Source organism: Solanum verrucosum, unplaced genomic scaffold, assembly GCF_900185275.1.
Source record: "Solanum verrucosum unplaced genomic scaffold, falcon-dt-bn FXZP01000012.1, whole genome shotgun sequence".
Taxonomy (NCBI): domain Eukaryota; kingdom Viridiplantae; phylum Streptophyta; class Magnoliopsida; order Solanales; family Solanaceae; genus Solanum; species Solanum verrucosum.
The window spans coordinates 2,263,317-2,288,884 of NW_026020063.1; the positions used below are offsets into that span (position 1 = coordinate 2,263,317).

Consider the following 25,568-nt stretch of genomic DNA (forward strand, 5'->3'; position numbering starts at 1 on the left):
CTGTAATATTGTTGGTATTTTTCTCTATTTTTCTCTTTTGAAAAATTAGTGTATTTATACAACTTTTTTCCTTAATTGGTTGTGCTATCCGTTTAATTCATTTAAATAATGAGATTATTTTTGAAACAATTCCATGAAGAATTGCTATTTATAGATTGATTAATCATGAAAAATTAAGTAGAAGGAAGTTGAGAAGACACGATATTTAAGTAGAGAATGCAAATAGATAGATATTTTTTTTGTAACTCATGAAACACACTTTTTCTTAAAAAAGAATAATAATTATCATTTGCAAAAGTAAATTTTAATAAATTTTGTAATAACACTCGATCTTAAAGCACTATAATCAATAAACATTTCCAATAGTGAAGACGCACTGAAGCACTATACGAAAACCTATATACTCCTAATTTGTAGTAATCTTTCAAACAACAAATGTTAAATATTTAATAGAATTACTATCTATTTTTTTTTAAAAAGAACTTCTAATAATAATAATAATAATAATAATAATAATAATAATAATAATAATAATAATAATAATAATAATAATAATAATAATAATAGTAATAATAATAATTAAAAAAAAATTAAAATATGAAGATTTCAAAGTTACGTATTAATAGTCAATCTTTCTATGAATTACTATATTTGAAAATTAATTAACTTTACATTCCCATGTTCTATCATTATAATTAATAAAAATTTGATCCACATAACTATAAAATTATATTTACATGCTTTCTTGAGTAGTATACTTGTATATGTTAACTCCATTTTCTGCTTTTATTTTTAAAAATATCCAAACTTGAAAACACGGTAAGTTAACCTTAAGCAACAAAAAAAATATAAAAATAAAATTAACTAATCAAGAATATTTAGCTATGAGTTAAAGAGGAAAGAAGGAACCTACAAAGAGAAGCAAAGAGAAAAAATCAAATCATTTTTTCTAAAAAAAACCTCATGATTCATATAATCAATATTTAAATATATATATATATATATATATATATATATATATATATATATATATATATATATATATATAATAGAAAAAAAGTGATACTATATTATGCATGTCAAATCATTTTACCTCGTAAAAGCCAACTATGTAAAAATGTCTAATATATTCATTATAGATCTTTCTCCTGCAAAATCAAATCAAAGAAGACAAAAAATTAACCAACCAATGAGACAAAAGATGAAGATTAAAAAAAATGAAAATAAAATAATCATCATATATGTCTCAAAATAGGTTTTTATAAGTGTGATTTTGATGAGTTATAAAATTGTATATTAAATAATTTGAAGGTTATGAATATGAAAGGTTAGGAGTTATAGATGTTACTAAATTAATTATGTAATTGAAGAGGTAGGAATTAAAGAGATGATTTTATAAAATAAAATAATTTAAAAAATTAGAAAAAATATCAAAAAAAATAAAAATAAATTCTTGACCATTGAAAAATGTCACATCACTTTTTTTTGTTTATCTAGCTTTATATATATACATATAGATTTAAAAGACATATTCATTAAAAATAGCCATACGTCAAAATAGTAAAATACGTCAAGTATGCATTTATTATAATTGTACTAACGTATTTGGTTAAAGGATGAAAACATGTGTTTTCTAAATCCTATAAAAGGGTAGTCTTTTCACCCTTGTGAGAACACACTTGAAGAGTTTTAAATAATATTCTCCACTCTATACTTCTCATCACAATTTGTCTTCCTTACTTGTTTAGTATTATTATATTTTGCTCTCATTTTACAACACGTTATCAGCAGGAGTCTCTAACCAACTGAGACCTACTTAATTCGAAATTAATTCCTAAAAGTTAATCAACTTTCATTTAGAGTCAGGTATACATTTATATGTTTATAACATCTCTAATAGGACTTGCATAAATCTTTGATCCGTAATTTAATTACTGCATATATAACTTGCTTTAGGTATTATTATAATACTTTATTAGGCATAATAATCAATACGTTTCATATTTATATGTTTATGTTGTTTATATGCTACTAACTTATAACTCTAAATTAAATAGTAGGAAATGTGATAACATGCTAGTTAGAAGACTTGTAAATATTTTCTTGTCATAAATTTATGATAAATATTTGTGTGTCATAAAGAAAGTAGTATTATATTAAATATGACTTGAAAAACTTACAAAAGTTTGACGTTAATAACTATTGAAACTAGAAGTAAATATTGAAAAATAATTAGAACATATATTAAATTTACCGTTTCATACTTAATGAGTTTACATGTTTTTGTAACATTCCATGTTCATGCATATAATATACTTTATACTAATTCTTAATCATTTGAAACATAAAGTTATCTTTTATTATAAAGAAATCACATCATGTTATTAACTCAACTATTTTATGATAGTTTTCATCATGTCGAATTTGTCAAAGCTTGAATTTGTGGCACTTGACATTTCTGGAAAGAACTATTTGTCATGGGTACTTGATGCTGAAATTCACCTTACCGCTAAGGGTCTTGGTGATTGTATAATCGAAGGAAATAAAGCATCAAGTCAAGATAAAGTGAAGGCTATGATTTTCCTTTGTCATCATCTTGATGAAAGCCTGAAGGTTGAATACCTAATAGTGAAAGATCCACTTGAATTGTGGATAGGTTTGAAAGGGAGGTATGACCACCTCAAGGCAACGGTATTGCCAAGGGCTCGTTATGAGTGGATGCACTTACGGTTTCAAGATTATAAAACTGTAATTGAGTATAACTCTGATGTATTTAGAATCACTTCCCAATTAAAATTATGTGGGGAAGTTATAAAAGATGAGGACATGTTGGAAAAGACTTTAACTATTATCCATGCCTCCAATATGATATTACAGCAGCAATACCGTGAAAAGGGTTTTAAAAAATACTCTAAATTAATCTCATGCCTTTTGGTGGCTGAGCAACATAATGACCGTTTAATGAAAAATCATGAAACCCGTCCCGCTGGAAGTGCTCCATTGACGGAGGCACACGAGGTAGAAGCACACAGCCAGTCTGAAATAAGACATAATAATCGGGGCCATGACAATGTGTGTGGGCGTGGCAAGGTCAAAAGACGATATAATAATCGTCGAGGTGGTGGTCATAACAAAAGGGTGAACAATGTTGGTTCTCAAAATAATCCTTCTAAAGGAAATAGTGATCACTGTCATCGTTGTGGCCTTAAAGGTCACTGGAAAAATGAATGTCGAGCAACTGAGCATTTTGTCAGGCTATATCAAAATTCCTTCAAAAGGAAAGGAAATAAAGGTGGTGCCTCCTCTTCAAATGCCCGGGTGGAGTCACATTTGACTCTCAAAGATGATGTTCAGGCAGGATCTTCTCAAAAATATGATGAGAATGTTGAGGCAAACTTAGCATTGAAAGATGATGTTTTTGATGGGCTCGATGATATTACTCATTTAGAAGCTGAGGACTTCTTTGGGGATCGCAATTGAAGATTGATAATTGAACTGGGAAATTAATAATGTTATGTGTTGCTAATGTCTTACTTAAAGTTCATGTACTTAAATTTTCTTTTGTTAAATTTCGTACTTCTTATTATGTATTTTTATTTTTATGAAGATAAATAAAATTTTCCAGTCTTCAGTTGGATCCAAGATGAGTAATGGAGATATGTGTCTTCTGGACAAGCCACAACTTATACGATACTAAGAGAAAAAAAAATATTTCTCTCATTTAATAATGAAAAAGGCATATGTTAATACAATATCCGGTAGTACAAAATTGATTGAGGGCTCTGGAAGAGCGGCCTTATTACTACCTGGAGGAACATTATTGGTAATTGATAATGCATTGTATTATAGTAAGTCTCATAGAAACTTGTTAAGTTTCAAGGTTATTCGCCAAAATGGCTATCATGTTGAGACTGCGAATGAAGGAAAGGTTGAATACCTTTATATTACTACAATAAATGCGGAGAAGAAAATTGTGCATGAAAAATTACCTGCACTTTCTTCTGGGTTGTACCATACAAATATTGGTACAGTTGAATCACATGCCGTAGTAAACAAAAGGTTTACTGTTCTAATGATTTTATCATTTGGCATGATCGATTGGGCCATCCCGATTATAATATGATGCGCAGAATAATTGAGAATTCACATAGGCATACTTTGAAGAACCAAAATGTTCTTCAATCAAAGGAATTCTCCTGTGCTGCTTGTTCATAATGAAAATTGGTTATCAAACCATCAGTGGCTAAGGTTGGGGTGGAATCTCCTGCATTTCTGGAACGGATACAGGGTGATATATGTGGACCTATTCACCCTGCATGTGGACCATTTAAATATTATATGGTCTTGATAGATGCATCTACAAGATGGTCTCATGTGTGCTTATTATTAACTCGCAATATGACTTTTGCGAGGTTGTTGGCTTAAATAATAAGGTTAAAAGCACAATTTCCAGATTATACAATAAAAACAATTCGTCTTGATAATGCTGGTGAGTTTACATCTCAGGCATTTAATGATTATTGTTTGTCTACTGGAATAACAGTTGAACATCATGTTGCACATGTTCATACTCAAAATGGTTTAGCAGAGTCATTCATTAAACGTTTTCAATTGATAGCTAGACCATTGTTGATGGGAACAAAGTTGCATGTTTCAATTTGGAGGCATACTATTTTGCATGCAGCGACACTTGTGCGCGCATAAGGCCAACCAGTTATCATGACATCTCCCCATTACAATTGATTTTTGGTCAGGAGCCAAACATTTCTCATCTTAGAATCTTTGGTTGTGCGGTATATGTTCCAATTGCTCCATCACAACGCACAAAGATGGGTCCCCAAAGAAGGTTGAGGATATATGTTGGGTATGAATCTCGTTCTATTATAAAATATTTGGAACCTAGAACTGGAGATTTATTTACGGCAAGATTTGTTGATTGTCATTTTGATGAATCAGTATACCCAACATTAGGGGGAGAACAAAAACAGTTGGGAAATGAGATAGATTGGAATTCACTTTCACTGTCTCATTTAGACCCTCGAACAAATCAATGTGAGCAAGAAGTTCAAAAGATAATTTATTTGCAGAATATTGCAAATCAACTGTCGGATGCATTTACTAACCTTCCACGGGTTACTAAATCATATATCCCAGCTGCTAATGCTCAAGTTCGAGTTGATGTACCGATAGGACAAAATGTTCAGGCAAATGAGTCTGGACCACGCTTAAAATGTGGTAGACCAATTGGTTCCAAGGATAAAATCCTCGAAAAAGGAAAGGAATAAATGATCAAGATGATCATAATATGGAGGCAATTTCTCATGAAGAGCTCTGAGACATAATAAATGATGACACCAAAGAGGAGGTCCATGTACCTGAAAATAATGAGAATGAGGAAATCTTTATAAATTATGTCTTGACGAGAAAAAGGTGGAATCGAAATAATATTGTGGTGGATAATATTTTTGCCTATAATGTTGCAGTTGAAATAATGCAACAAGATAAGGATTTGGAGCCAAGATCTGTCAATGAATGTAGACAGAGAAATGATTAGCCAAAATGGAAGGAAGCAATTCAAACAGAATTGGCTTCACTTGAAAAACATGAGTTTTTGGACTGATAGTCTGAACACCTGAAGGTGTCAAGCCAGTGGCGTACAAATGGGTTTTTGTGCGACAGCGCAATGAAAATGATAAAGTCGTAAGATATAAAGCACGACTTGTGGTACAAGGTTTTTCGCAAATGCCTGGCATTGATTATGAGGAGACATATTCTCCTATGGTAGATGCAATTACCTTCAGGTATCTAATAAATATGACAGTTCATGAAAAGGTTGAAATACATCTAATGGACGTTGTCACAACCTATTTATATGGCTCACTAGACCACAATATTTTTATGAAAATCCCTGAAGCACTAAAAGTACCTGAAGCATATAAAAATTCAAAAGAAGGTTGTTCAATAAAGCTTCAAAAATCCTTATATGGATTGAAACAATCAGGGCGAATGTGGTATAATCGTCTTAGCGAATACTTGTTAAATGAAGGGTATCATAATGACCCTATTTGTCCTTGTATTTTTATACGAAGGTCAAAATTTGAATTTGTAATAATATCTGTTTATGTTGATGACTTGAACATCATCAGAACTCCTAAAGAGCTTCCAAAAGTTGTTGAGTGTTTAAAGAAAGAATTTGAAATGAAAGATCTTGGTAAGACAAAATTTTGTCTTGGCCTTCAAATTGAACATTTGACAAATGAAATATTTATCCATCAATCAACATATACTGAAAAAGTTTTGAAGCGATTTTACATGGATAAATCACACCCATTGAGTACCCCGATGGTTGTGAGATCTCTTGAAATAAAGATCCATTCCGACCTCAAGAAAAGGATGAAGAGATTTTTGGTGATGAAACACCATATCTCAGTGCTATCGGGGCACTAATGTACCTTGCCAACAATACCCGACCAGATATTTGCTTCGCAGTTAGTTTATTGGCGAGATTCAGCTCATGTCCAACAACAAGACATTGGAAAGGTGTTAAACATATATTCAGATATCTTCAAGGAACAATTGTATGGGGTTGTTGTATTCTAATGCATCCAAGTTAGAATTGATCGGTTATGCAGATGCGGGATATTTGTCTGATCCGTATAAAGCTAGATCTCAGACAGGCTATTTATTCACATATAGAGGTACAGCTATATCATGGTGTTCGATGAAGCAAACAATAGTTGCTACTTCTTCAAATCATGCAGAGATAATAGCCATTCATGAAGCCAGTCGTGAGTGTGTATGGTTAAATCAATGACTCAACATATTTTGCAATTATGCGGTCTTTCTGTGCAAACAAAGATTTCAACAATATTGTATGAAGATAATGTTGCTTGCATAGCTCAATTAAAGAGAGGATATATCAAAGGAGACCGAACAAAGCATATTTCACCTAAGTTTTTTTTCACACATGATCTTCAACAAAATGGTGAGATAAATGTTCAACAGATTCGTTCGAGTGATAATCTTGCAGATTTATTCACTAAGGCATTGCCAACGTCAACATTTGAGAAGCTACGATATAAAATTGGAATGCGTCGTCTCCAAGATATCAAATAATTTTTTCATCAGGGGGAGTAAAATACGCGCTGTACTCTTTTTCCCTTAGCCAAGGTTTTGTCCCATTGGGTTTTCCTGGTAAGTTTTTTAATGAGGCAGCACTCAAGGCATATTACAAGATGTGTGTACTCTTTTTCCTTCACTAGGGTTTTTCCCACTGGATTTTTCCTAGTAAGGTTTTAACGAGGCACATTATCTATAAACATCCAAGGGGGTTGTGTTACAAAACCACTGAATTGTGTGGATGTTTCTCTTAATTCATCTCTAACGTAATGGATGTATTTATTGTATTTATTATAGTTGTATTAACGTATTTGGTTAAAGGATGAAAACATGTGTTTTCTAAATCCTATAAAAGGGTAGTCTTTTCACCCTTGTGAGAACACACTTGAAGAGTTTTAAATAATATTCTCCACTCTATACTTCTCATCACAATTTGTCTTCCTTACTTGTTTAGTATTATTATATTTTGCTCTCATTTTACAACAATATATATATATATATATATATATATAGATTAGTCATCATAGCTATAGTTTGCTATAATTACCATTCGCGACTAATATTAACCATTAATTACGTGGGCTGACTTCGAGTTTGTATAATTCGCCACATTTGTATATTTCGCAACTAACAATTCTTCGTTTGATTTGTATTTATATACGACGGTTTGTATTTGTATATGACGATGATTTCCTTTGCTTCTTCAGTTTTATCACCTTATACATTCAAATTTTTTTTGTATAACTTTTTAAAGTTTGTATAAACGTGTAGTTTTCGGATTTTGTATAATATAATTTATATAATCTAATTTGTATAATATAATGTGTATACTTATTTAAAGTTCATATGTTTATGTTTGTATCAATTCGGTATTTTGAGTTTTATCATATTTGTTTAATTCCAGACTTTGTATTACTCAATTATACAAAAACACGTGAATTATTTAAATGTACCCGCGAATTATACAAATGAGATGCGAACTATAGAAATTATATTATTGCCCTCTCTCCTCCCTCTCCCAATCTCGCTCGCCTCTCTCCTCCCTCTCCCAATCCCTCTTGCCAGATATACAAATACATATAGACAATTATCTAACCAATATACATATATAATTCACCTCTCTCCCACGATCTGCCCTCTCTCGCTCGCCTCTCCCAATCTTGCTCGCCACTCTCCTTCCTATAACATGTAGCTACAAATCGTAATTAGCAAACTATAACTATTGAGCGTAATTAAGCTATTTTTAGTGGCTATATGTGAAAGTTTCCCATATAAAAATACGTTATAAAGAAAAGTATCAATGCATAAGTAAAATAAACATATAAATATAATTGTTTATCTTTAGTTTAAAACATTCATTTTGCCGAGGAAGGAATTTTACCAAAAAAAAAGAAAAGAGTTAAGGGTAAAAAACATATATAAACTATCCCTTTCTTTGAGTTTCATACTTGAACTATTAGTAATGTAAATTTACTACCTAGATTATCATTCAATATTAAACGAAACACGCTCGACTAATATATGATGGTATGTATACTACACACTATATCTTTTGTTTAAAAATTATGTCATGTGGCATACTTCACTTGGAAAAACATTACCACTATAACAAAAGTTAGATAAATTATTGATAATTTTATCGCAGATATTAAACTAAAAAGAATAATAATTTAATTTTGGATATGTTTTTGATCTTTCATGCCCATTAAAATACCTTGCACTTTCACTTAACACCAACCTTTATTAATCAAAGAACAAAAACACAAAAGGGGATTATAAAACAACAAAAGTTTCAGCTCAAAAATCAACGTAACTCTCTAAAAGAATCTCTCAATGCTTGTGTCACAATGATGCCAATCTGACCCTTGTCAAGTGTAGGGACTTTTTGCTTCTTTTGTTTTGGGATAAAAAGTAATAAGCCCCCTATTATCTAAACTATATTTTTCCATAGCATTTGCTAGAATCACAATATTAGAACGCTCAATAAGGTTCCTAACATCCATCATCACAGTGTTTAACGATTCCATGCTAAAGTAGTTCTTCCTTTTATTATGCTAGTAATCAAGAGCGAATCACTTTCAAGAACAATTGTCACGATCCAAAATTTTAGATTATAATGACACCTACTAACATCCCATCAGTAGGTAAGCCGAACCTATAGCCCGGAACCAGGAGGTATAGGTAACAAACTATCACATGGAAGAGAAACATATTGAAAGCAAGGAACAAATATCGAAATAAAATAAAGAAAGATAATCAATATATACATAAGACATCCCAAAACCTAGTATCAGCCAATATTCGAGGTACTAATCAAAATAGGAGTAGAAGGTAAATACAAATATACAAAACAGAACCGTCTTTGAATACAAGAGACTAGTCCAGCAAAACAGAAGGAGATGGACAACTCCACACTTTAGGAGCTTACCACAAGTCTCTTGTAACATCCCGTCTTAGAAAGAGCTAAATTTAGAAAGAACTAATTTGGAAAGAGCTAATTTGAGATTTTTCCAAGTTATGCTTAAGTTGTGAGTTTTGGGCCAACTTCAAACAACCATAACGTTCTGATGAGTTAGGTGGCCCATAAAATTTCAAATGAAAGGTCTTGGAATCCTTTTTTCAACGCCGCCGAGTTTGCTAAGTTTTGAGTTCGGATAAGGGAGATATGCCCGTTTGAAGTCAACTTGTCCAGTTAAGGAAAATTACCCGAATTAATGAGCAGCCTGGAATGCCTAGTAAAAGATTTAGAAATATGAAATCTTCAACATTTGTCACTAGAGATCTTGGGTACAAACCAACAAGTGGTGTGAAATGGAAGGAAAAACAAGTTATGACCTCAAGGAAACTTGAAGAAATAAGGGGAAGAAAACAAATTGAAACTAGATTTAAGGCTGCACATTTGAGCCAAGAGAGCTCCAATGCCCATAACATCTAATGCAATCTAACTTGTTTTGGTAGATTTTTGGCAATGTAATGTCAACATTATGTTTTGTTGGTGTTGATTTGGTTGTATGTATTGTTTTTAGCTATGACTGCAATTTAATTTTTGGTGTTGATTGATTATGTAACAGCTTTGACAACTATAACTTCTCTTTTAGTTAATGATTATGCAGCTATGACTGTCTCTTTAATTAGAAATGCTTCTCTTTTAGTTTATGGTAAATGATTTTGTGTTTATGGATGGCAAGTGGTGACTACACTAATGAATTTTTAACAGTGACTACACAACCTGAATTTGCAGGGTATTTGTGATGTTTTAGATAGTTGAGAAGGTAGTTGTAGGACACTAAATGTATAGTTTATGTCCTCACTTCTTTATAAAACCAAATACTCATCAAAAATAAATGAGACAAATCAAGATAAAGCCTTGCGGACAACATTTTTGGATGAGGCTTCTCTCCATTACTCATCCTCTCCATTTCCCCAAGTATCTATTTGGATGGTAGCCACATGTCATAATTAAGAATTAAAGGTTGAGATTTAATTACCTAAATTAAGGTCTAATCATGATTAAAATAACAAATAATTTCTTCATTTACTTTTTAAAAAATGTTAATTCCATAATTCTTGCAAAAAATCTCCATTCATAAATATATCTAAAATTTCTTGTTATTCCTATTTACTATGAGCTCTTTTTTTTTTAAACAATATTTTTCTTTATTGCTACAAAAATTATTATTCTGTTTTGTTACTGAATCGATAACTCAATAAGAAGAAAAACTTTTTAAGCTTATACTTTCTTTTTTTTATAAAGGTTACGGATTATACAAACATTGCACTGCAGCGAACTAATAGCTAATGTTAACTTTGGAGGAAAGAGAAAAAAAAAGGTGAAATAAAATAAGAAAAATAACATACTCTTCAATAGGTAACGGTCAAAAAGAAAAATTCAAAGGAAAAAATGCAATGAAAAGATTAACTAAAAAAGAAAATAAAAGTAACATCCTGCGTAAAAAAAATTTAGGCAGAAAACTTTTTTCCCATAAATTTATTAGCCTAAGATGGTGGGGTTATAGTAATTTTATAAATTAAATATTTAATATATTTATTATTTAAATTATGGTTAGAGATTTACTTTAGAAATTAAATCTTAGCCATTTAATTTAACCTATGCCACGTGTCACTAATCCAAATAGAAACTTGGGGAAAATGGAGAGAAGAGAAATGGAGAGGAGCCGGATCCAACATTTTTTCATTACATAGGAAAAGGTTCATTACAACATTGCAAATACAATTACATGGAGAGATCATAGCGAGTTCCTTGAAACCCCTTTCATAAACAATATTTTTTTAAATAGAGAAAAGACATAAAGTCACCATTGAAGTTGTCTCGAATTTTCAAAAAGACATCTTAACTTTGCAATCATCTTACTACCCCACTAAACAATATTGAACTGATATTATTGTATCATTTTCGATCAGCCCCAAATTTTAAGAAGTAAGTGTGTTCACACACCAATCATTACATGACATGTGTGTTAATGTAATTAAAAATATATTTTTTTTATTCTAAGTTTTTTCTTTATCTCTCTCTCTTACTTTTTGACGTATTTTAATTTTGATTTCATCTTAAATTCCACTTCATCTTTCCACCCCCCCCCCCCCCTCCACACACACACTTTCAAGTTGATCCATCCCTCCATTTTCTTTCTTTTTTCTTCACCTCCCACCCTCACCCCACCCCCCACGTCAAGTTGAACCCCTATCCCATTTTTTTTTCTTTTCTTTTTCTTCTTCATCTCCAATCAAATTCTTTATTTCAATGATTTTTTATATTAAAAAGAAATCATAATATTTCCTAGACTTCATTGAATTATTGATAACAAAACTAATTATTTTTTCTAAGAAAATTTAAAATTTTGAAGGTATAATCAATTACTCTTTTTCATATAACTTCAAGATTAGAAATGATAATCTTAAAAGAATCAATCCCCGAAAATTGAAAGAACTTGATTGAAATCGAATAAAAAAACTATATGATACCTCCTAATCATCTTGAAATCTAATGGGATTATCAAATTGTTTGAAATGTAAGAAAACATTTAAATAAAGTTTTAAAATTAAAGAGAGTAAAACTAATAGTAGTAAAAAGGGGAAGGTGATGTTGTGGTAAAAATTGTGACATTGAGAGTAAGAAACTTCAATGGAGATGACAATGAATTTTTGAAGAAGAAAGAAGGAAGAGAAAAAATAATGAGGAAAAAAAGTTAAAATAATAAGAAAATATATTTTATAATGTAATACTTGTAAAAATACAATTATATTAGTTATTTTAGGTTGTTCACTCTCTTTGAGAGAATGCACACATTCTCTATGTCATGTGGACAAAAAATGATGTAATAATATTAGTTCAAGATTGTTTTGTGGGATAATAGGACGCCCGCATAATTAAAGTATTTTTTTGAAAATCCGGTCCAAGTTTGGGTGTCACTTTATGTCTTCTCTTTTAAATACAAAAACTTATATCTAAAATACAAACACACAAGAGAGTAATCCAAAGTTGTTTCTCCCTTTTCTTGGACATAGCCAATTTATTTTTTCATTTCTTTTCAATTACTTTCATCTTCTTCAAAAATAATCTCAAAATTGTCCATCTTTGACTCTATCTTGCTCATATCTATTTTACTTTCCACAGAGTTGATCGACCTAGTAGGCTTGTTGTCAACCTTTTCTGAAGCTTCAATTATTCCAGAAGATTATATTCAACTTTGTGTTCAAGTTCAACAATTCTTCCCAACAACGTAGGAATCACAAATTTGGATCTTAGATCAATATAGTCATCCTTTCAAAGTCAAAAATCGCATGATCTAACATACTAAAATTAACAAAACGAATCAATCTATGACTCTTGAAGAACAATTCTTAAAAAAATATTTAACTTACCCCATAGTAACGACAACCCCAATATCTATACCAAGATTTATTGGGGTTCAAGAGGTCAACCAATTAAAGGCAAAACAAATCCATATTTGCATTGCACCTCTTCTAATTCATGATCTTCATCTTACATACAGAGCCTAGTCAAGCTTATTCGAGCCATTAAGCAGCTTAATAAAAATTATAGCGATTTAATTAATCAAACAACTCAATTCGAAAAAATTCAAAAAAAATTACGAAAAAGAGAGAAAGAAATCAAAATGAAAAAGAGAGAAATGAATCAAAATGAAAAAGAGATGAATGAATAATAATGAAAAAAGTTCCTTTAATTTAAAAAACCTAAGTTTGAAATTGAATTTGGGGCTTCAGATTTTTGGGTGAAAATTTAGGGTTCTTCAGTTATCTTTGGTGAGAATTGGGGTCGAGTCGGTGGGTTATAAGAGAAATAACCATTGGGACATTTTTAATTAAAATAAAAAAATCGGGTTTATTAACGTGTTGACATGCTCTAATATGTCGATTAAAACGCGCCTAGGAGTGGGTGACAAATGGGGTAAATAAATACACTTTTGAGTAGTATAGGTATGTAATAGGTCACCCTAATAGTTGAAACATGTAATTGACTTTTCGGTACAACTTCAGGGGAAATTTATGTCATTTCCCTTAATGCAAACATAATTAATACAAACATTACTAATGCAAACAATATTAATACACTTTATTTAATATTATTCTTATACACCCTATCAGACGACACCTACATGTTTGTTCAACTTTAGACCGAAAGATAGGTATACAACATAGGAGAATAGAAAAGGATAATCACTTTGGTAAGCTGAAATAACAAAAATGCCCCTAAAGGTCGTTTGGTGTTAGGTATAAGGTATAATAATATCATGATAAAATATAGGATTATTTTATCTCATGTTTGGTTGGAAGTAGTGTTTTCAAAAACGTTTGGGGCGGGGTGTACCAAAAATGATCCGGGGCGCAAATTGAAGACGTAGATTCATAATGCGTAAGTCCTAGAATTTGGGGTGCAAGCCCCGAGCAAAAAACGTAAGTCCCGGGCGTTTTTAATTTTTTCAAACCTTTTTTGCTTTAAATCATACTTTTTATTATTGGTGTAATGATATTTCTCAAATACTAGTTATAATATTTTTTTTCTTCATTATTGATTATTAATACCTATCTCAAATAAAATCATAATATTATTTCTATATATTATAGGTTATTTATAAAAAAATATTTGTAAAATCATTGAAAGTTTCACTTTTGCTTATTTTCTTAGTAAGAAAATTATAAAATTGAATATACATGAGGCTACGCCCCATAGATCCATGAGACTTACGCCCCGTGTTTCGAGGCTTACCCCTCGCCCCATACTGCATAAAACGCCTCGCCTCACGCCCTGGCCTTTTAAAACATTGGTTGGAAGTATTAGGTACTCCTTAGATTATTTATCCCACCATTTTTGTCACAGTGATGAGATAAGTTATGTTATATGCATGGTGAAATAACTTGTTTTCAATCAAACGACCCCTTATTTTACAATGGGCAAATGGTTAAATATGCCCATGTACTATTAGAAATAGTTTAAATATACCCCTCGTTATACTTTCGGGCCAAATATACCCCTCCTGTTATACTTTTGGTTCAAATATACCCTTTCATCATACTTAAACACAAATTTACCCTTAATTTTAACAGAAGGACACATGTCAAGCTCAAAATGAAATGATCCGCCCCAATTCTAAATTCCTAATTTTTTTGTTGTTGAAACTCACCGGTTTAACTGGATCCAATCCATTTTATTTTCATCTTCTTCTTCTTCTTTTTTCAATACCCAAACCTTCAAAAGCTTGTACTTTTACAATTACAGTGGGTTTCATTTTCTTTTTCAGATTTTGCACTACTTTTTTCATTTGATTATTTGTTTGTTGGACAGTAACAAAGACGATCCTGAATTTGGAGATTATCATATAGCTATTCATATAATCACTGAATTTCAACGTGAAAATATTATGCACAAATAAAGTTTACTATTGAAAATCTCTGAAAGAGCGCTACTGGTATGCTTACCCATGATACCTGCTCCTTTTCCTTAAAATTTGACTTTGCTGTCGTTTAAGGTTAATGTCCTGCTCATGGCAAGATCAAACTATGAAGGAATGAATCTAGCTAATGAAAATAAACTCCCTTTTTGAAGGTTTGGGTATTGAAAAAAGAAGAAATGAAAATTAAATGAATTGGGTACTCCAGTTAGATGGGTGGGTTTCAACAAAAAAAATTAGGTATTTAGAATTGGGGTGGGTCATTTTTTTTGAGCTTGACATGTGTCCTTCCGTTAAAGTTAATGGCAAATTTGTGTCAAAGTATGATGGGAGGGGTACATTTAAATCGAAAGTATAATCGAAAGGATATATTTGACCCAAAAATATAACAAAAGATATATTTAAACTATTTCTAATAGTACCGTGGTATATTTGATCCTTTGCCCTTTTACAATTGAATGACCAAAAACTCACATGTGAAACCCTCCTCTCTTTTTTTCATTCTTATTATATAGGGGGAAAAAAAAAAAGAATACCACTATTCATTTTTTAAAATAAAATACACTAAATTTCTTGCCATTTCTACCCATCAATATAGTCATCCTCCACTTATCTCACATAAACATGGCCAAAAGGAACCATGGACTTCAGAATCGACTCATGTGCTTGTGCTTTTTCCCTCCAAACAGTACTTCTAAGGCAAGAATTTTGGTTTTCTCCTCAAAAGTTATCTTTTTGGTGCAATTTGATCTCCAGAACTCAACAACAGCTCTCATATTGAACTTCTCATCTCAAAATCCCCATTCCTTACAGCAAGAATGGGTAACCCATCATCAAGATTGCATTGTTTGATCAAAAGGTGTCCCAATTTTTATAGAAAACCCCATTTCTTGCTTGGTTTAGCCAAAGATGAAAAACCCATTTTCAACACTGTATTTTGCGATCAGATGGTGTCTCCTTTTTCTCAAACAAAGCAATTTTCAGTTGGAGCAAACGATACTTTTATTGATCCGATCCCAGTTGTGGCTGCTACTAGGTCACCGTTGGATAGCTCTCCTACAATTGATGCAGGTTCTTCAATTAGAAAGCCGATCAGTTTGTGGCCAGGTATGTACCATTCGCCTGTGACAAATGCTTTGTGGGAAGCAAGATCAAGTATTTTTGAGAGGTTTTCAGATGCTCCAGTTGATCCTACTGCACAAAGTGATTTGATTACTAAAACCCCATCTAAGAGTAGGACTAGTGTTCTTTACAAATTCTCTTCTGATTATGTGCTGAGAGAGCAGTATAGGAACCCCTGGAATGAGATTAGGATGGGGAAGTTGCTGGAAGACCTTGATGCTTTGGCAGGAACTATATCCTTCAAGGTAGTAATGTTCTTGTATCAGATTCATTTAAGACTTGATCAGATACATATGCTAGAGAATACTCATTGAGCTGCCATTATCTTTACAGTTAAAACATTTTGACTCCTTGAGGACTTAGGGTATTTCTTTGCATACTTATATTTGAATATGTTTGTGTTGGTGGTAAGTTACATCAATTTGTGATCACATTAATTTGTTCTTGGTATTCCAATTGTTGTTTCTTATTGTTGTAGTTGTGCTAGTCATGTATTTGTGTTTGTTGTTGGCCATACTTGAATTATTTGACTGATCATGCACCAAGGAATTTCCTCTTTTTGAAGTATCATCCTCATATTCTTTCTCTTTTCACACCAGCATTGTTCCAGTAATGATGGTACTACTAGGCCCTTGATACTAGTTACTGCTTCTGTGGACAAGATGCTTTTGAAGAAACCTATTCGTGTTGATACTGATCTGAAAATAGAGGGTGCTGTTACATGGGTTGGTCGTTCATCTATGGAGATTCAACTGGAAGTAATGCAATCTTCACCAGGTAAATTCCACAACTCATAATTTGCTTTGTCTAGTTTAGAAGATGTGATTTCTGTGGATCGTGGGAGGTTATTCCTACTTCCATGCAGAGTCGTTATCAAATGAGAATTGTGCTCATGTCTAAATGATTTGACACCTTTGCTTTCATGTTAATTAAATTAATGATTTTGTGCTATACTGTCTCTTTCCTAGGTGTTTATATGTTAATATTTCGTTGCTGCAAGGATAATAGCACCAATATTTTCTTGCAGAAGCATCCAGTACATCGGAGTCATTAGCTCTAACTGCAAACTTCACTTTTGTGGCCCGAGATTCTAAGACCGGAAAATCAGCTCCAATTAATCAGATATCTCCCGAAACTGAAGCAGAAAAACTTCTCTGGGAAGAAGCTGAAGAAAGAAACAAAATGAGAAAGGTTAAAAGGGGAGAACGGAAGAAGGAAATTCAGGGTGAGGAAGTGAATAGGCTAAACGAATTGTTGGCTGAGAGCCGAATCTTTTGTGATATGCCTGCTTTAGCAGATAGAGACAGCAGTTTAATAAAAGATACATGTCTTCAGAACTCTTTGATTTGCCAGCCACAGCAGCGAAATATCCATGGTCGAATCTTTGGAGGATTCTTGATGCGAAGAGCTTTTGAGCTGGCTTATGCAACAGCTTATGCATTTGCAGGCAGTGCACCTTGCTTTGTGGAAGTTGATCATGTTGACTTCTTAAAACCTGTGAGTATGAGGATTACCTTTAAGCATATAGTCACACTATTCTTTACATTGAAATTCTCTTGGTTCTGATTTGGAAGATTGAGGGGAGGGAGGATAGTATAAAACAGTAACTTCGATTTTAAATCTAGCAAAAAATACATGACTAACAAAGGTCTGGCAATTCAATTTCTGTTTCGTCCTAACAGGAGCAAAAGTTTGTATACTGTTCATTCTTTCTCCTCTGAAGGTCCACTCTTTCCTAATATATGATTTCTAAGTTGTTAATCAAATTGAATAATATCTTTGTTCCATTTTACGTGGCACTATTACTATGTAGGGAGTGAAAAAGGTTTTCCTTTGACCACAGTGTTTTCAATATTATTTTTGATTGTTTTGGATTATTATGACTTATAGTACCTTTTATGTGAATCTCCAAATATATAAATTTTATTTCAAAAATCTTGAAGATCTAATTTACACCAGAAATTAAGTAGTTTCACCTCCACACTCCATATTCCGCCACAGAAAATTGAACAGGGTAATACGTTATGTTAATTTAAATTGGCCTTGCACGGAACTTAGTGTCAGTTTCAACCTAATGCATAAAACCAAGAAAGAATAGTTTTAATCTACACAATCCCAAACTATTTTTGGTTAGCTGCATGATCATCTAATTTATGAGTTTATTAAGTTTCTATATTAAGTCCAAAATTGTCAAATCTTTAAACCCCTAAACAACATATACCTAGTCAGCTTGACTGGGCTTAAAGGCTCATTTTTTGAATAGGCATTGTATTAGTTCTACACCTTGGTCATTCTTCTTTGGAGAACACTGAAGGTGAATATAATCTTGCATATCCATCTCACACTAGCAAAAAGAAACACATTTTCATCATTGATTAACTTCCATGACATATAGTAATGTTTGGCTAATGGTACATAACTATTTACAATATTTGATTATACCTTTTACCTTGTAATAATTTACTCTCTTCATTTTTTATTTTTTTTTGTGTGTGTGTATTTGGGTGGGTGGGTGGGTGGGTGGGGGGGGGGAACAGAATGAGTACCTTGTGGTGATAATTTACGGTTTGCTAGTATGTCTAGTTAATGTTGCATGATATTCATTGGATAAATGTTACTCTCATCGTACTAATATATGTGACACTCTTCCCTTCTAATCCGTCCAAAAAGAATGACTTTCTATATTTAGTAGTAACAATTGAACTTTAAATTGTCGCTTAACCTTTAATGAGATGATTTATAGCCATACAAATATCTAAAGCTTAAAATGTTGATGCATATCGAGTGCGGAAGTGAATTAGAATAAAAAATGATATACCATGTGAATCCTACTAACAAAGTGAATACATATTGTCATTATCCGAGGAATTGGTAATTTGAGTTGTGGCATATGTTGAGCGGTGAAGTAGTGGCGGCCTCTGATTTGTTTAATTGTTTGGGATACATGAGGTTTACTGTTTACTTCTTTATGGGATTGAGCATTTATCTATTCAAGTTCTTCCTTTCACGCTAAGATGCTGAGGTTATTGGATCATATTGGAATTTTAAAATCATGGTGCTGTGGAGTTGTAATATCTTAAGAGATCAAATAATATTTTTAACATTGAGAAAACATCTATTTTCTTGGAATTCATAATAATCCTTGTGATTTCTAACTCTAGTTTATATCTTTAAATAAGTGAATCTCCAGCATTGAGACTTTCTTTTGCCTCTGTTTGATGCAGAGGTACTCTATTTATCTGGGACAAAGTGTACTAATTGAGCATTTTAGAAGTTGTTTAATCTTTTACAGCCACTTAGAAGTGGAAGTAAAGAAGGTATTAAGTAGGGTTTTAACCAATCTTTTACAATTTCTAGAGTGTATTTGGCTGTTTCAGCCATGTTGCATCCTGGCAATAATCAACTCAACTTCATTATAAGCAAAGAAGCAGTATGCTTCAAGCTATGCTTTTGCGCTCAAATATAAATATATTGCTGAGATTTAAGTCTTAATCTTTTGATGCAGGTTGATGTTGGAAATTTCCTCCGCCTCAAATCATGTGTTTTGTACACAGAACTAGAGAATTTATCTAAGCCTCTGATCAATGTAGAAGTGGTAGCTCATGTCATGCGCCCTGAGTTGCGGTCTAGCGAGGTGAGCATGTGTACTCTAAAGCATAACATATTGCGTCATTGATATTATTGGTAATAGTGCTTTACAGGATCATCTAAAAGTTTTTCAATATTTATTTTTAGTTTACGGTGAACTATCTCATGCATACAATTAGCTCTTATTGGAGAAAATGTTTGTTCTCATTCATTGAGTTTTTCTTCAAAATCATCTAATAATGCTTACACAACTTTATTTTTTTGGTCAATTATTGTTGTTAGCAAATCCAGTCATGTAAACTATTCTACCTTCTGACACAAATAGATATATCTGGTAAGCATTTGATTAAAACCCAAATGAAACCTCTTTTGACTTGCATGCGAGGAAATTTTGATCTATTGTTTTTTTTTAACCAGCGTAAAGGTTTAGCTAATCTAGTGTTCAAATGCTGTGAAGTTCCTTTTCTGGTAATATGAGTAAACTGTTTTACCGTTGGAAGAAGTGTGTATTTTCTTGTGTTAGAGTGTCCCACATTGTTGAGGAAATGTGTTATTATTTTCTTATATGGTCCTGGACAATCATCACTCGTAAACTAGCTTTTGAGATTGATTTAGCCTTTTAGAAATAAAATAGAAGAATATTATTGAAATCGTGTTTCTATATTTTTACGTTGAGCCCTATAAATAGACACTACATGACAATTCTTTTCCACGCAGGATACTATTTACAAATCTTATTTGTATTCTTATTCTAACACTCCCCTCAAGCTGGTGCATACAACTCATATGTGTTGAGCTTGTTATAGATGTAATTAATTCGAGGACCAATGAGAAACTTGGTGAAAATATATGCAAGTTGATCACTTGACTTCACAAAATTTGTAACAATATGCTAGAGAGGGTTTTTTCTCTGACAAAGTAATCTCAATGTGTTTAATCCTCTCATGAAATATCTGATTTGATGCAATATGAAGGGCCGGTTTGGTTATCATACACAAGTTCCATCTAACTAATTTCTTCAAATTTTTGTTCTCTGAGCAACTGGTTAATCCAAACTAGCCACAAGTTGCTATAGCCGTTGCTTGACATTCTACTTCTGTACTAGATCAAGCCCACACACATGTTCTTGCTCTTCCAGAATACCAGATTGCTTCCTACTAAAACACAATATCCAGACATAGAATGTCTATTAGAAGGTGATTCCAATTAGCGTTTGTCTATCCAACGTTCTGCTCATGACCTCAATCCTTGAAGAGAAGTCCTTTACCTGGAGCTGACTTTATATGTTGGTGAATGCAGATAATTGCATCCCAATGACTATCATAGGGAGAATCCATAAAGTGACTTACAACACTCATAGGAAAAGAAATGTCAGTTCTAGTCACTCTGAGATAATTCGACTTACCAACTAGTTGCCTCTATCACCCAGGATCACTGAGTGACTGTCTTGGCAAGAGTTTTGCATTCGATTTTATAGGAATGTCAATGGGTCTACATCCCATCATTCTTGTCTTCTCAAGAATGTATGTGGAATACATTTGTTGCGTAATAGCAATACATGATCTAGACTAAGCAACCTCCTCAACACCTAAAAAATACTTTAGTTAGCCGAGATCTTTAGTCAGAAAACATTGAAAGAGATGTTTCTTTAAATTAATGATACCATCCTGATCATTGTTGGTAATAACAATAGCCACATAAACTACTAAATAAATACACAGATTTGAAGCAGAATGTCTATAAAACACACAATGATCAGCTTCACTATGAGTCATGTCTAGCTCCTGGATTATTCTGTTGAACTTTCCAAACCAAGCTTGAGGAGATTGTTTCAAACCATAAAGTGATTGTGCAATCGCCATAGCGAACTAGACTCCCCTTGAGCAACAAATCGGATGGTTGCTCCATATTAACTTCCTCCAAAAGGTTATCATGTCCAACTGAGAGAAAATATCACTATAATTAAACCTAAATATCTTAGTATACCCCTTGGCAATAAGGCAAGCCTTAAGCCGATCAACTTGGCCATCTGGACCAACTTTGACTACATACACCCTACGACAACTAACAGTAGGTTTACGAAACAAGCTCCCCAGTACCACTCGTATGTAAAGCAGACATTATGTCAATCATAGCTTGTCGTCATCCTAGATGAAAAATTGTTTCACCTGTAGACTTAGGCATGGAGACAAAGGACACAGATGATACAAATGCATAATTGGCGATGATAAACGATGACAATTTAAAAGGATATAATGGGTGTTAGTGTTGTGAGTGGACTGTAAACATTTTCAAAGTGCAATCGATTGATTATGAGGAGACAATTTCGCAGTAGGTGCAGGGTCTGGTGTAGGACGTGAATCATTTTGGGCTTGATGGAGGACATGAACGACGATGATAAGTCAGACGTGGCGGCGTTTTGGATGGAGATGTAGGCGCAAGTGTAGGTTCCTCAAAAGTCGGCATGGGTAGGACAGATGGAGATATAGAAGTAACCGTAGATTCCTCAAAAGTCGGTATAGGTAATACCTCAGATATGTCGGGATGATTAGAAGAAGATGTAAAGTAAGGTCAAGGCTTAAAGAATGTGACATGAGCTGACATAAGGTACTGATGAAGATCAGGTGAGTAGCAATGATACCCCTTTTGTACCCAAGAATAACTAAGAAAGGCACATTTGAGAGAACGAGGGGTTAATTTGTTTTTCCCAGGGGTTAGGGACTAAGTTATGAACAAAACATGTACTTTTGTAGATACAAGAAGGAAGAGAGTATAGAGGTGACCAAGGAAACAATACTTAGAGCCTATGTGGATTGGCTTATTTTAAGTGGTTTTAAGACATTAGCTTTTAAGCACTTGTGGAGTGTTTGGGTAAAACAAGTGCTTTAAGTTAAAATGTTAAAAATAAGTCAAAAGACATAGGTTACAAATTAAGTCAAAAAACAAAAGTCAATCCAAATAGGCTCTTAATAAGGAATTTGATTCTGAATTGAAGTTGAGGGCGTCTGATTATTAATAGCAAGATGTGAGTTGCATTGCCCCAAAATTGCAGTGGAACATGGGATTGAATGAGAAGAGTGCGAGCAGTCTCAATGAGCTGCCTCTGAAAGACATGATTGGATCTCAAAGGGTTATGGTTTCAAATGTTTGAAACACCCCCAAGAACAAAGAATCAACTTTGAAGTCAGCAGGATAGTTGAAAAACTGGCCAAAAACTAGGAAAGTTGGCAGAATTTGATTATGTAGACGGAAAGTGGGTTCCCCACTGGAAACATTGTCGGAAACTGGTGTAAACACTGTGGATATGTTCGTAATAGAGTTTTTGGAAAAAGAAACTCGCCGGAAACTGTGTACAGATCACCGGACAAGTGACTCCCTCGTCGGGAAGTGCTCGGAATCTGGATAAATTATATGGATAGGGTTTGGAATTTCAGTGCACCCTGACTGGAAAAAAAACCTTCTCGGAAAAAAGTGATCAGAGACAGCTCATGCGCTGGCGCGTGTGACAGACGCGCTGCCGGGTCAGAACTCCGACAGGCACATGATGGCGCGTCGTTGATTTTCTGATGGAGATTTTTTTGTGGGGTTTAGTCACCAATACCTGTTGGACCTTGTGGTGATGTTAATTCTCGCAAACTACTACCATAGGTGGAGGTGGTGCTGGTTAGATCTGAAAGTCACCGGAATAAAGGTACGGTGACTGACTTCTCTGTCTCGGAGGTTTCTCATGGAAGCTCTGAGGTGTACAAAAACCTCGCACACTGTGTGACTCCACGCAGTTGAGGCGCATGGGAGATATTTGGATGCCTCGTAAACCAAAAAGGTGTACAAAATTACAAAATAAGACCTTAGTTTAGTTAAGGTGCATCTCTGGGATTTCGGTCATAGTCTAGGGGGGTACTTGTACCTTTTCCCTGTTTTAATACAGTAGCTTAGCAAAATAATTTGAAAAGTAAAGAAGATGAGCTAAAAGTTCTATTGAAGAAACTTGGAGCTTTGCTTAAAAATTCAAAACTAGTGTGATTGTGATTTGTTTTGGCTGGATGTTATTGGATTACGTTGAAATATTTAAGGAGTTTGAATCTCAAATATTGGGAAAATTTGGTGAGATTTGAGTTGGTTTGAATTGATTTTTTACCGGATTACCTTTTTGATAATTCGAAGGAGTGCTTATGTTGAGTTTTGGGGAATATATTTAATGGATGACCAATTCTGTTAGGAAGTTTTTTTGGTTAATGGACTATATTTTACAACATGATTAGCATACTAAAAACTAAAATATTGCAATAGTAAATGGACTGTGATGGTTAAAAAGTTCATTGCATTTTAACAGGGAAATGAATGGCTGGACGATTCGGGTTGAGAAGTAGCAAATATGATGTGATTATTCCCTAGAATTGACCATGATGAAAACCAAAATCAGGGAAGAGATTTGATGGCAAAAAAGGAAAAAAGGAAAGAGAAGAAGTAAAAGAAAAAGGTAGGACTTATAGGAGGGGGAGATAGAGAAACCAAACAGAAGTCATTGTTGTGAATAAAAGAAGAATCTAAACTGTTTACCCCAAACTGTAGGCTTTCCAGATAGATTTATTTCTTTGTTTTACCCTCTGCTGATCAGTTCCAGTCTCTTTCTTTTTTCTGTTAAACAGGTTTCAAACAATTTCTATTTCACTTTCACTGTCCATCAAGATTCACTGAAAAATGGTGCACGGGTTAGGAATGTCGTCCCTGGTACAGAGGAAGAAGCACGTCGTGTGATTGAACGGATGGATGCTGAAAATTCATGTTCTTGACTAGCATCAATTGGCAGATATGTGAGGGAAAGCAAGACAAGGACTGAGGATACCTGATTTTGAGTTCCAAACTCATAGCAAAGCAAGATATGTCACAGTTATTTAAAGCAGATACTAGCTGCTCTGCAAAACTAAAACCTTAGGCAAATTTTAAAGTTGTGTATAATCCAAAGCCACTTAGATTTGCAAGTATACAAAACTTTATGCTCTTTGTATTAACAGGGTTACTCTTCAAAGTTATTCATGTTGAACTCAACCAGCTGTTGTTTCACATCATTTCTCCCTTCAACTACGATTTATGACGTTGCTTGCTATTATATTTAGGCGAAATGGGTTGGTGGACCCTTGTACTTGTATGTATTGTGGACTCTTCTACTTACCTTTTTGTCATCTGGACCCCTGAACCCATCCAAACCCAACATTTTAAACACTTTTTTTGATGTGGCATCCTATGTGGAAAGACTCCACATGGAGCGTGTGATACACACAAAGCAAGAGCGTGAGATGCCTTAAAAAGGCACTAACGGTCAGATTTTGACCTTTAAAGGCCATCTCTTCTTCTTTATTTTCACTCAACGCCATTGTTGGACAAATTTGAGCTTCTCTTTTTCTTGATATTGTCTCTTCAATTTTTTTCTCTTTTATTTTTGGCACCTTTATTTTCTCCTTCGATCTACTCATCTTTTTTTTTAATGTGATTCTATTGTATTTTTGTTGGTTTGATTTTGTTGGTCTTCACGATGACGGTTCGATGTTGCTACTATGGAATATATGTTGAACTAAAGACATCAAGAACACCAACTAATTCTGGAAGAATGTTTTGGCATTGCCAAAAATATTCATCCGATAATGGGTGTGGATTCTTTCGATGGGCTGATGCAAATGATTCAACATGTCAAGAATAATACAACATCAAGAATCCATCAACGAGTTCAGGGCAAGCAAGACATAGAAGACAAGGAAGACAAGGATCAAACACTAGTATTGATATCACTATTATTGTGATTGTTGTTAT

General features: G+C 33.2%; 2 protein-coding genes across 2 annotated transcripts; both read left to right on the forward strand.

The window, feature by feature from the left end:
* Positions 1 to 2,415: 2,415 nt before the first annotated feature.
* On the forward strand, positions 2,416 to 3,480 carry LOC125823476 (uncharacterized). Its single transcript, XM_049502853.1, has one exon. It carries the CDS (start codon positions 2,416 to 2,418, stop codon positions 3,478 to 3,480), a length of 1,065 nt encoding a protein of 354 aa, XP_049358810.1.
* Positions 3,481 to 15,667: 12,187 nt separating this feature from the next.
* On the forward strand, positions 15,668 to 24,809 carry LOC125823425 (acyl-coenzyme A thioesterase 2, chloroplastic-like). Its single transcript, XM_049502810.1, has 5 exons — positions 15,668 to 16,417; positions 16,772 to 16,949; positions 17,200 to 17,669; positions 19,678 to 19,806; positions 24,410 to 24,809. Exons 1-5 carry the CDS (start codon positions 15,869 to 15,871, stop codon positions 24,551 to 24,553), a joined length of 1,470 nt encoding a protein of 489 aa, XP_049358767.1. The 5' UTR covers positions 15,668 to 15,868; the 3' UTR covers positions 24,554 to 24,809.
* Positions 24,810 to 25,568: the final 759 nt, after the last annotated feature.